At 41.4% G+C, this 12,891-nt stretch overlaps 2 protein-coding genes across 3 annotated transcripts in view; both read left to right on the top strand.

The window, feature by feature from the left end:
- The window catches only part of LOC126263723 (allergen Tha p 1-like), a 201,073-nt gene that overhangs the window by 147,783 nt on the left and 40,399 nt on the right, over positions 1-12,891 (top strand). The window lies entirely within an intron of this gene.
- Positions 5,001-7,695, top strand: LOC126263724 (allergen Tha p 1-like). Its single transcript, XM_049960881.1, has 2 exons — positions 5,001-5,205; positions 7,352-7,695. The coding sequence occupies exons 1-2, from the start codon at positions 5,019-5,021 to the stop codon at positions 7,540-7,542; spliced, it is 378 nt and encodes a 125-aa protein (XP_049816838.1). The 5' UTR covers positions 5,001-5,018; the 3' UTR covers positions 7,543-7,695.

Below are 12,891 nucleotides of genomic sequence, written 5' to 3'. Positions count from 1 at the left end.
CGCGAAAGCAGGTGGAAGTATGCGGTTAGTGCTGGATGCCCTAGACATAAACAGAATCATTATGCCTAGAAGAACCCGGCCTGAGAAACGGTAGTGTAAGGTTGTTTCAATAGTCTTATGTTCATTCTTGTATTTTTCTTGTGTGTACGTGGCAAACATGTGTCGAAATGTTTGTGTGTATGAACGTTTATGTGTCTGTGTAGGAAAGCAGGGTGTCTGCATGAATACATGAGAGCATATGAACAATAGCAACAAAATGTGAATTACTGAGGAGGACAGTGCGCTTAATTAGTGTAAATTTTGTAAAATCACAATATGAGTAAGGAACTATAGGCAATTTGCATGATCCCTAGATGGCTAATGTGCACCTTCAAATCATAAACCAATATCAAAGAATTTTAGAATAATCATAATAACAGAATTGTGAAACATAAGTATTTAAATTAAACTTCTATCACGGTAGAAGGTATAAATCCTTCATACGTTAGATACTTGGGAGAAATGTGCTTAGGTCCTGTTGTCAGAAAGCCAAGTAAACACTAGAGGATGAATCAGTGTTGAGAGCAACTACAATTGTAAAATATACTGAACTGAAAAGTGCAGGTGACCAATTGGTCGAACTTTCTGCACGAGGGAACACTGGCCACATGAATGCTATCGAAATATAACGACTTTTATTGTCAGGGATGTACCATGTATGCTGCATAATTAGCGACAGTAAAAGGTCAAAACCTTTTAACAAACAAAAGACAAATCCACGAACTGTGTAGGTGGAAAAAGCGGTGACCACAGCCACAGCAAGGAATAACTGTAATACACAGAAAAGACTATGTATCTGTAAATAGTATGTAAATTTTTGGCCAAAGTCCGAAGCGTGTGGAAATGTCTAAGCACCAATGTGGAATTTCACGTCCAAAATAGTTATATGCGGTGTACAAAATAGTTGAAATATCACATGCCTGAAGGTATTAGATGTACTGACAAACAGCGGAATCCGCATACGGCAGTGAGTAACGTGAATACACGAAACATCTTAACGCTTGAAGGGACAGTTGGACCAACAGAAAACAGAAAATCAAACTGAACACGACGATTGTATGAAGCTCTAGGAAGTGAAAGTGTAGTGCGTGTGTGACGGGTGGTGTTGACAAGCTATGACCTGTGCATTTTATTAAACAGTGAGATGGTAGAGGCCTAATCCTAAATGTTGTAAAGTGCTGGACTAGTGACATCCAAGACAAAGTACATACACATACAAGAATGTGACATGACACGTGTGGCTGATGAGTGACTGTGAACTAGCCAAAACAACTTTTCAGCTTATATGCGTATATACCTTCATGATGAGAAAGCTGAAACGGGTAGACTTGTTACATGCTTGCTACGGGGTGGCGGGATGCCGTTCAACAGCCGCTCAGCGCGCGGTGAAAACCCATAACCACAAATTATTTATATATTCTGCAGTACTGACTGCGAGAGACACGAACGAAAATGTTTTCGTGCTATATGTATCAAATGGCTCTGAGCACTATGGGACTTAACTTCTGAGGTCATCAGTCCCCTAGAACTTAGAACAGAACTACTTAAACCTAACTAACCTAAGAACATCACACACATCCATGCCCGAGGCAGGATTCGAACCTTAGACCGTAGCAGTCGAGCGGTTCCAGACTGTAGCGCCTAGAACCGTTCGGCCAATCTGTGCGGCTATATGTATCCCCTAAATAGTATGTCACATATGTAAAGTGGACGTACATTGAAAGTTGATGCGCTAGAAATGTGAACGAACTTAGTAAAATTAACCATCAATTGCATATTTTCATATTGTATGCCCGATAAAATGATATAAACAGGCAACCTGTAAATATTGTGTAAAACTGTTTTCTGTAAAAATGATCGTCTGCAGATCAACTTGATCGAATGATAACATCATTCACGATCAATAACTGATAGTAGCGGGAGTAAACAGTTTGGAGACTCCGGGCGGGGTTCTTCTAACCCCATTTTTTTCCCGTTGCCTGTAACCTAAACAGGGGAGTAAAGTTATTGTTTAGCGGGATTAATCAGTCATACCAAGCTCTTTTCACTCGTCGCATAATGTAAGGGCGGAAGATAGAGCAATGCCCATAGTAGAGATAGTGGTAACGTTGTAAAAAAGAAAAGGTTATTTGTAAAAAAATGATTGTCAATTACGAACCATTATATATATATATATATATATATATATATATATATATATGTGTGTGTGTGTGTGTGTGTGTGTGTGTATGTATGTAAAAAGCATACGTGTGAGAAGTAACATGTGTTATTATTATAAAGGTGGTATGACTGTTCGCAAACCGCTGGTGTTTTTGGCCCATTCATACCAGGAGGCACTTGTAATGATACGATGTACAAAATATTGAATCGTGCAACGACAAGTCGGACACAAAACGAAGTATAATGAAGATAGTAAAACTTTAAATTATTGAAAATATCACGCGGGGGCTCTGAAAATATGCGTGTATTTAATTAACTGTCAGAAAGGTCATTTTGAACGAAACGAAATAATAAAAAAAGCGAACGATCCTATAAGATAACTGTATACAATCTACGTAGCTATGTAATTGTTCTTTTACTCTCTGGTGCAAGACACCAAAAAGACCAGCGATATTACACACACTCTCTGTTCTAGTCTTGAAGTAAGCGCACGCTACGGAGGCCATTTCAAGTTGCTAAGTTGTGAATTTTAAAGCCCGCAGCTCGTGGTCGTGCGGTAGCGTTCTCGCTTCCCACGCCCGGGTTCCCGGGTTCGATTGCCGGCGGGGTCAGGGATTTTCTCTGCCTCGTGATGGCTGGGTGTAGTGTGCTGTCCTTAGGTTAGTTAGGTTTAAGTCGTTCTAAGTTCTAGGGGACTGATGACCATAGATGTTAAGTCCCCTAGTGCTCAGAGCCATTTGAACCATTTTTTGAACCAAATGCAACGAACAATATCGAACGAAATGAGAACAATAAAAAAAAGAGCACGGGATCCCGGGTTCGATTCCCTGTGGGGTCAGAGCTTTTCACCTGCCTCTAGATGACTGGGTGTTGTTGTGTTGTCTTCATCATCATCATCAATCATCCCCATTACGGTCGGAGGAAAACAATGGCAAACCACCTCCAATACGACCTTGCCTAGTACGGCTGTGCGGGTCTCCTGCATCGTTCCCCTACGCTCTGTCAGTTAGTATGGGACTTCATCATCATCATTGCAATTGATGCTGATTGTGCCTTTTTCTTTCGTGTATATAGTGACGTTAACGCAGAAGTAAAAATAGGGTTTATTTTCAAAGTTTTCAGTACGCTGGATAAACAATAAAAACGGCCGAACAATCGACCATTCTTCGCAGCGATCTTGCGTAGGAATAATTTCATTATAATATGATTGAGTTCCCTCATCAACGGACGCTTTAAAAGACTCGCATCATAATTAGTAAAGAAGAGGAACTGCATAAATAAATTTATTCTCAATTAAAGTAAAAACTAAAAACTTTCAGTTCAGTATAGACATTGGCCGCTTTTTGGCAAAACAAAGATTATTTCGTTTGAAAAAGGTAAAACTTTCTATAATTCAAAGGTTTATTTTAATGAATTTCGCTACGGTAAAGATATTCAGCAGCAATATTCTAATATGATAACACGAAATATAATCCTTGAGGTTACGTTTACGTATTTGTCTCTATGAACGCTCTACGTAGACGCCAGTTTTAACAGATTCTAAAAGCGCCCCACGCAATCCTATACTAACAAGGCGGTGAGTCGCGTGCTGTTAAATAATCAGAGCTCGGAGATCTATTTTGCGAAAGTATAGATTCCGGTCCCCCATATTATCATCATTCTTTCTTGTGTCCGCTCCGCCAAATAAGTGCTCTATTCACGCTCTTGCCGGACATAAATTTCAGTAAAGTTAGGTGTTAAAATATACACTCTTTTCGTCACATTCGTTGAGGTCACCGTAAGTATATTTGAGACGGTGTCCGGCCCTGGGCTGTACCGGTACATGATGTTTCATGCATGCTGTAATGTATCACCAAGAGGACTCTGCTTCTAAGTATAGACTAACTGTTTTGCTTCCGCATTTCTACTCCTGACCAGTTTTCCAGGGAAAAATAAATATTAACGGGTTGCCCCTGCCATACGTATCTGGAGGTGCTACAGAAGAAAAGAATCTATCACTTGTAATAGCTATAATTATTTGTCTGTAAATAGCGTAAATACTGATGTAATGTCTTTCAACACACCGTCCTCAGTGACCAATAGAAATATCTGCACCTGTGCCTGTTACACCTCGTACTGTACTAATTCCTGCATAGAAATGAAAACAAGGAGTGAAAGTACATAGAGCACAACGTAGTTAATGAAGAGAAATTTCATTTTAACAACCAGAAAAGCTTAATTTACTATATATTTCAGTAATTAGGTCACCTCCATGTAATTTCTGTCTGACATAGTTTCATTTTGGACTTCGACATGTTGCCTAACGTGTTTCAGATGAAAATTAAGATCTCGTAAACATGAATTACAATATTAGATACGCTGTGTGACGCACGCAGTCATTCTGTACTTCTTTATGACTTTTTAGTGCACTATATCGACACTAGAAGTGTTGTGGCTGTCAATTACGTATCTCTTGCAGTACAAGTTCTGCTGTATTCCCCAGACAACGATTTTCCACTGTCTGGTCTGTTGTGATTCATATGTTGTCAGCAAGAAACTCAAAAACAGGAAGTCTACCAGTGCGTTATTATCCAGCGGAGGAGGTGAAGAAATTCCCAGTAAGTCGTCACGGTGACGGAGTTTCTGAGAAGTGAAGCAGCTGCCTGCCAAACATGCTACCGGCGCTGAGAAAGGAGCACGTGCGTGGACCACTCGAGGTCGCCGCTACTGCCTATCCCGTGTGACGTCACGCGCTGGCAGGTGGTATATATTACACCGCTGTAGCTGTGGTAGGCACATCACTGGACAGCCACAGTCGATAACCTTACCCAACAGCCGCGATGCAGAAGAGTACTCTCGCCTTGTTTTTGGCGTGCCTTGTGGCGGCTGCTGCCGCGTACACCACCAAGTACGACAATATCGACCTGGACGACGTGCTGCATAACGACCGCCTGCTCAAGAAGTACCACGAGTGCCTCCTCTCTGACAGCGACGCTTCCTGCACCCCCGACGGGAAGGAGCTCAAGGGTGAGTGTAGTTCTTCCACTCAAAATGTATGACAATTAGTGCATGGCCTTAACCTTTCTACTTCTCCTCTAAATTCCTTTCGCCTCTATGAATATGTTTCAGTAAGTTTAAGAATGTATCTCATACAACCTCTCGCATTTCTTATCACCTCTTGCTCCAAAATTCGTGAGGTGTCAGGTTCATCTTTCTCCTGACTGACAGCCATGAGATTTAATTGCTTACATTTCTCGTTTCATCGAAGGAAACGGGTAACCTTAGTGTTAACGTTATTTGCATTCAGCTTTGCTTGCTAAAATCTTTCTTGTTTAGACCCATTAGAGAAGATATTAGTAGTGTACACCGCTTTCAGTGCTCTATGAATTCTCACTTCAGCGCTGTCTACGCACTGCTTCCATGTAGTCTGATCTTTAAGATCCTGCTTCCTATGCAGCATGCCAGTAGCATCAGCATTTCTCAATGTTGCTCTTCATTTTGTGCCGTTTCCTTCACATTTATTTTTTCCTTAATTCTTGAATATGATAACGTGACTATTTCTTGGCCTGCATGCGTTTTTGCCCCAGATTAAAAAGTTTCCCTGGACATGTTATTTTGTAACAAATTATCTGTAAATACAAGATATCACGAAAAATAAATTCTATTATCTAGAACTCCCACAATCTACATCGAGTTCTTACTTGGAATCACAACTTCTAGCTCCAGTAATGGAAAAACACTTTTCTATTTCATTGACTTCCAATTACGCAGCCTCTCAACTGGAAACTCAAAACGACTTATTATCAAAATTACACCTTATTTGACCGCTTAGATTCGCAAGAGGTACATTATATTCAATTGATTACTGCAGATGGTCTAAATATTACCTGACACTAGCAATTACCGCTTACAGACGCTTCCATTGCCATGGTAATTAATAATCTACTGGATGTTAATGAAGAGCCACTAACTTTAAAAAAATAATAACTAGAAAGTATCAGTGTTAGAGGATCGTGGTTTGTTATAGAACGTTATCAGGTCTCAAACTATTTTTCATGCCACAATTTCAGTTTGTGCGCTCGTAGAGTATCTAGGCAATGTTATAGGCCAGCCCCTGCGTGGGCGAATATTGCAGCACCAACAGTTCTGTTTCTCTCATTGAATAGTGCACCAAGCGTAGCAGTATTATTGAATGATGTTTACACGCGATCCTTAACACAGCCCTACAAAATGAAGCATAATTGCAGGACGTGAGGAGAGCATGGGGGGATGCAGGGGGATCATCACGACCCACCCACCTCTCAGGAAATGTGTCATTCAGCGCATCCGGCATTCAGTACATTCCACACGTTCAAACCCCATGTTTTGGTTTACCCCCGTCATGTTGGAAGATGTACATCTGCAGCTTGCAGTCTGTCAACAGCCGCTTGAGGCACTGAGGAAAGTCTCCGACACTGACTATCCCTGTAAAGGTTTTGAACTACCTCATTACGCTTGTTTTTACCTGTGGCGCCTTTACATGTTCATACCGATAGTTAAATTTCGCAGTACTTTCGTATTCTGCCTGCCACATGACACATTGAGCTTTCTACTGGTACATTGCCATTTTTATGCACTCCAAATAAGATTTGCTACAAAAGGCACAGGAAAAACCTTAGCAGCTGCTAAACGAGTTGTAACAAACGACGATTCTCTGTTTCTTAAAGTTTCCAGGTTTTGGTGTTTTTAAATAATAACGTGATTAATTGGACATCCTCTGTATCAGCAAGACATCCACATTTACCGGTTTCCCGTAATATTCGTTAGTGACTCAAAGGCTGAATATTTCCGGTTTGTTGTTTGAAGAAAGCAGCCAAGACAACACGCCTAAAACAACAACACTGATTTTTATTAAACGTGACTTATCTAATATTGTTACTATTGAGTTGATTGTTAGGGGATTTAATATTTATTCAGCAGCACACTCTTTGGTTAATTACAGCTAGATTACGATAATGAGGACTATACTCGCAGTGAACTATGTCCTAACTAATCAGTAGTCCCATCGTGTCATAAGTTAAACGTTATAAGCTCCGCTGTACTGTACATCAGATATAGATTCTCACAAATCATTTCATTTCATAGTGGTTTGCTGGTCGTTATTTTTTTGATTGTATTCCATGTCTGTTAACAGCCGCCATTCCTGATGCGCTGACCGACGACTGTGCCAAGTGCAACGAGAAGCAGAAGGCCGGAGCGGAGAAAGTGATCAGGTTCCTCATCAAGGAGAAGCCCGACCTGTGGACGCCGCTGGAGAACAAGTACGACCCCACCGGCACCTACAGGCAGAAGTACGGCGAGGAGCTGAAGAGGGTCTCCGCATGAACACCGGGACGCCTCTGGCGCTGCACTGTGATAGCTCTAAAGAACTCACAAGGCTGTGTCTCATGTGATACCACCAAAGAACTGTAATTTATTTGATTATTGTTGTTGATAATCGTGTGCCACATCTTATAAAATAAAAGTCTGTTAATCAAAGGAGTTTTGGTATCTCTCATAAAATTAAAAATGTACAGTAAACGAAAGATCCTCACAATCCCTTTGTAAGGTATTGGATTTAAAGCTACTTCTCATTAACTCAAGTAATATAAGAAAAATTTCAAGCCCTTTTTGGGAACAGTTCACCATGAATGAGATACTTTTGCCGTACAGTGTCTCGGTTGTGGTTACCGCATACGGGTGTTAGGGGCAAAAGTGCACATTTTGTGATGACAGGTACCTTAATATGTACTAACTTCAATGCTTTAATTATTTCTTTTTTGCGTATAAAAGTTTTCCCCGCCAGGCGTAGTGGCCGTACGGTTTGAGGCATCATGTCACGGACTGCACGGCCCCTCCCGCGGGAAGTTCAAATCCTCCCTTGGGTATGGGTGTGTGTTTTGCTCTTAGCATAAGTTAGTTTAAGTTACTTTAAGTAGTCTGTAATTCTAGGGACGGATGACCTAAGTAGTTTTGTCCCTTAGGAATTCACACACATTTGAACATTTTTTAAATTGAAGTGTTCCCGCAAACACCTCACACAATCTACTACCTGATGTTTAATGCAAACCGTAACTGCACCACTAAGTGGACTACAGCTGTCAGTAGCGACAAACCGTTTTGCATCCATGCAACCGCAGTTCAACATCTGAACATCTAACCTGCCGCTCTGGGGAAAATAAACATTAATAGCTTGTTCTTGCCACATGTACTTGGAGGTACTAACAAACCTATAAACGCATTACTCTTAAAAGCTCTAATTATTGGTCTGAAAATTAATTAAATACTTATGAGTTGTTGTTCAGTAAACTGTCCTCAGTCAACAATTAAAGTATCTGCACTTACATCCCAAACACACTGTAAAAACAAACTGTTGAAGCTCCAACAAGATGAAAATGCGAAATTTAGAGCATTACAACTAATTACATTCATTTATATCCAACAAAACATTTTTCAGTGGAAGTCGAGAAGTTGACAGGCTACTAAATACAGTTATGTTTCATTCAGATCATATGTATTGGTGATCAGTATAGCACGTGACACAGTCGTAAACATCAGTGTTTCGTAATGCAATTCCTACACAGCAGACAACACTTCCAGAATGTCTCTTACATGTATCGAGTTGACGTCTCTAGGGACACACATCTATTATATTTAGAAACACTTGTACAGCTATATTGACAAGCAAACAAACGATTATCAAGATGTGTATGGAAAAAAACCATATTATAGTAGGTTCCAGTTCTAACTCAATGGTTTGTAAATGATTGACAGTTCTAATACAAAATGTAGCTATGGACTCTCTGAAGTCAGATAACAAGGTTTTACAGTAAACGATACTCACAGACTGTGACGTACGAATGTGAAAGCAAAATAAACCAAATATAGTGCGATGCATTCTTCTCGTAACAGCTTATTACGTCAAGATCGCCTAATAAGTACAATGTTCACCTTACCGGCTTCTGAAACTTATTGCCAGACGCAGGCGTGAATACTCCGTTAACATCTTCGCCATTATATGCACTGAGAACATCATGAAGTGGTATAAAATATGTCAATGAGTTACTCGTCATGTTGTCACACGTATGGGATGCGGCAGCTGCAGTGCTGTGGAGCAATTGCAGTAGTTCTGTGTGCGACAGAGCGGGACGAGGAATCAGGAAATCGAGGGAAACCAAAGGAAGACAGCGCTTCAGGAACTGTCGATAGAAACGTCAGTAGGTGTGGAGCATAAGTTACAAGGACAATAAGTGCCAAGGAAATCCAGCGTGAAATTTAAGAGTAACCACCCCGCATTGCGGTTCCAGTTTTTTAGGGACAGCGTGGAAAGTCAACACAAGAACGGATTTACGGGGGTCCAAAATTCTTCCATTGACAACCGAAGGAAGCACAGAGGGGAAGATTGCACCCTTAATGTGCTATCTCACTGATAATTATTGAGATACGAACCAGAGTGCTTTTGCCCATATCACAACACAGTAATGTGAGACAAATATTCATGCCTATCAATTATAAAAAACTTAAACTTTCATTGAAGCGAAACCGTATTTCGCGGTAGACGTTCAGAAATCATCTCTTATTGTACATTTATTTTTATAAAAGGGTGGGCCTAAAAAAAATAAGTTACGCGTCATTACGGAAAGCCAAGTACTTTTACCGATTGCTGAACAACACTTCAAAGTGACAGAGATCTATAACACCGTTTTTCAAGCTAGTAACAAGATCTCTGGCAACAGCGGACGGAATGTTCTACCCGGAGGGCCTAGTTCTACAAATCGTTCATTTCCTCCACGTAATAAACCCGCTCTTTGGTCGCGAAGCCATCTGAGAACCTCTGTGTGAACGTCCTCATCGTTGGAAAATCTTGTCCCCCAAGATTTTCTTTCAGTCTTCCGAAAAGATGAAAACCGCATGGTGCAATATCTAGACTTCCGAATAGCATCACCCATGTTTGTGTGGCCTTGGTCAAATTGTTGGCACTATTTCACAACGGCTGGACGCAACACTGCATTTAGCACATGGACCACCATAATTTCACTTTTAGTCTGTGTGAAACTCAGATGTGTCTTTCCGTAATAATCGTACCGTCCCGTGTGCCTCACCTTTGGAATACTTTCGCAGCTGCCGTGCCACATCAATCGCGCACTGTGATGCACCGTTATCCTAGCCGCAGAAAAACTGTGCGTGCAGAAAACTCAGAACATGTACCACCTTCTGCCAACGCCCCGCACCTGTAGCGTGGGTCGACACGTTAACTTACTTTATGAAGTCCATGAGTAAATTAGTGACTTTTGGAAACCACCAAGCCGGCCGAAGTGGCCGTGCGGTTAAAGGCGCTTCAGTCTGGAACCGCAAGACCGCTACGGTCGCAGGTTCGAATCCTGCCTCGGGCATGGATGGCTCTGAGCACTATGGGACTCAACTGCTGAGGTCATTAGTCCCCTAGAACTTAGAACTAGTTAAACCTAACTAACCTAAGGACATCACAAACATCCATGCCCGAGGCAGGATTCGAACCTGCGACCGTAGCGGTCTTGCGGTTCCAGACTGCAGCGCCTTTAACCCCACGGCCACTTCGGCCGGCTCGGGCATGGATGTTTGTGATGTCCTTAGGTTAGTTAGGTTTAACTAGTTCTAAGTTCTAGGGGACTAATGACCTCAGCAGTTGAGTCCCATAGTGCTCAGAGCCATTTGAACCATTTGAAACCACCAAACTTTTGCGTCTTCCTCAATTTATGTTTCGCAAAGTGAAACACTCACTGCAAATCAGCGAAAGAAGTTTTCTTCGACGCTTTACTATTTAGGGAAGAAAGAGAAATTAGTGTGTAATGTTTGGGGAGGATCACTGTAGACTCGGTGAAAACTCGGTTTGACAAAGATGGGGAAGGAAAGCGAGCAACTCGTTTTAAAAGACATCTTCCTGGCATTCGCCGTGGGTGATTTTGGGAAACTAAGTGCAACATAAATCTGGCAGTACGGAGATTGCAGGCCCACCCCCTCACAATTGCGCATTTCTTGACTTAAGAACTCTGCAGCCTCGCTGTAGTCTGACGTTCACTACAACTGGTGATTGCTTACGATGGAAATTGCAGCACATTCAAATACAGTCGGCACAGTCCTGTGCAGTTTTGTTGTACACAGTGACCGTAGAGCGCCAAGTGGCCACTGGCTGCACTCGTGATTCCCATACTCAATTAATACAAATAGTAAAGATTGTTTTTACAAAAGCGAATTTATGTAGTGTGGTAAATTGCAGCAGTAACAAAACACGATACTACATTTGTCAATATTTAGGTTTCTGCAACAGCCCTGTATTGTACTCGTGACTATTTAACGTATCAGCTGCTACAATGTAATGTGGAATTGTGGGTTCGGTCGTGACTTAGGGCATTTGGTGAACCACCGCTCAACTTTTCTTATTGGCCAATCCCCGAGAGTAAAATCTAAAACATTCGAAAATGGAAACAATTTCAAGCTAACTTCACAAAGCTAATAAATTCAACTTCAGTAAATGCCTCCCAATAATATCTGCCAAATTATACGATTGGCAACACCTGGTGTAGCGATAAAATTAACTGATGTCAGAAAGAACTTTAAATGAACATTATCACCTTGTTCTGAACATTTTTGTGTTTATCTGTCCAACTCCCGTAATAGTCGCTTTTAGAGATGTTAACCGTTTCTAGAGATGTCCGTACTTATTGTGCAGAAATGCGTACTGGGGTAATCACTACCGTAATATCTGCACCATTGGTGAATTTCAAACGCATTTCATCATTTGTCAGTACCTCAGTATCACGCTTCTTTACAATTAAATGATTCCGGGCGATTTTCTTCGTAATGAATCCCACTCTTCATAATTAGTTATTTGTGATCGAGCCTATATTTCCACTTGGATACGCCCTACAATGCACTGTCGGATTTGGGAATCTCTCTCTGACCAAGATGTAATCCAGCTGGAATCTTCCCGTCTCTCCAGATTTACCCCATGTATGCCTCCTCCTCTCGCAATTCTTGGACAAAATACTCGCTATTTCTAGTTGAAATTTATTGAAGAACAGAATTAGTCTATCTCCTCTCTCATCCTCACTACCAAGCCAACATTCTCCCGAAACTCGTTCATCTCTTTCTTGCCCTCCTAGCGCTTTGCAGTCTTCCATGATTATTAGATTTTTGTTTCCCTTTATATCCTGAATTACCTGCTCTCTGCCCCTTTACCTCCTCCTTGTGAAGTGGACACGTACACCTGATACTGTTGTTGACGTAGGACTGCTCTGCTGAGAATAACAGCATCTCTGAACGGTTCACTGTAACTCACCCTCCGGCCTACCTTCCAATTTATAACGCATCTTACGCCTGTTACACCATTTTCTGTTCCTCTTCCGATGACGTCACATTCATCCGACCTAAAGTCCTTATCTCCTTTCCATCCCAGTTCACTGACTCCCAATTGATCTGGTTTCATCGTTTACATATCCATTTCTATATTTTCAGGCTTTCCTATCACATTCAAACTTTTACACTCCGACCCGTGGAATCGTATCGTTCCGTCAGTATTCTCTCTCTTCCTCATGACCACATCCACCTTGGCAGTCCCATACCGGAGATCTGAATGAGAAATTAATGCGGAATCTTTTTCTAGAGGAGCAATATCTGCTAAATAGTAATGAACATGATCATTTGCAGAAAAACGTC

This window comes from Schistocerca nitens, chromosome 6, assembly GCF_023898315.1.
Source record: "Schistocerca nitens isolate TAMUIC-IGC-003100 chromosome 6, iqSchNite1.1, whole genome shotgun sequence".
Classification (NCBI taxonomy): Eukaryota; Metazoa; Arthropoda; class Insecta; order Orthoptera; family Acrididae; genus Schistocerca; species Schistocerca nitens.
The sequence above is the reverse complement of the archived record's forward strand: the minus strand, read 5'-3'. Positions and strand labels throughout refer to the sequence as shown.

Excerpts from the sequence above, each read along its gene's own strand:
- LOC126263724 (XM_049960881.1), top strand. The coding sequence starts at position 5,019 with ATGCAGAAGAGTACTCTCGCCTTGTTTTTGGCGTGCCTTGTGGCGGCT. Across the intron at positions 5,206-7,351 it reads CGACGGGAAGGAGCTCAAGG|CCGCCATTCCTGATGCGCTG; the intron begins GTGAGTGTAGTT and ends GTCTGTTAACAG.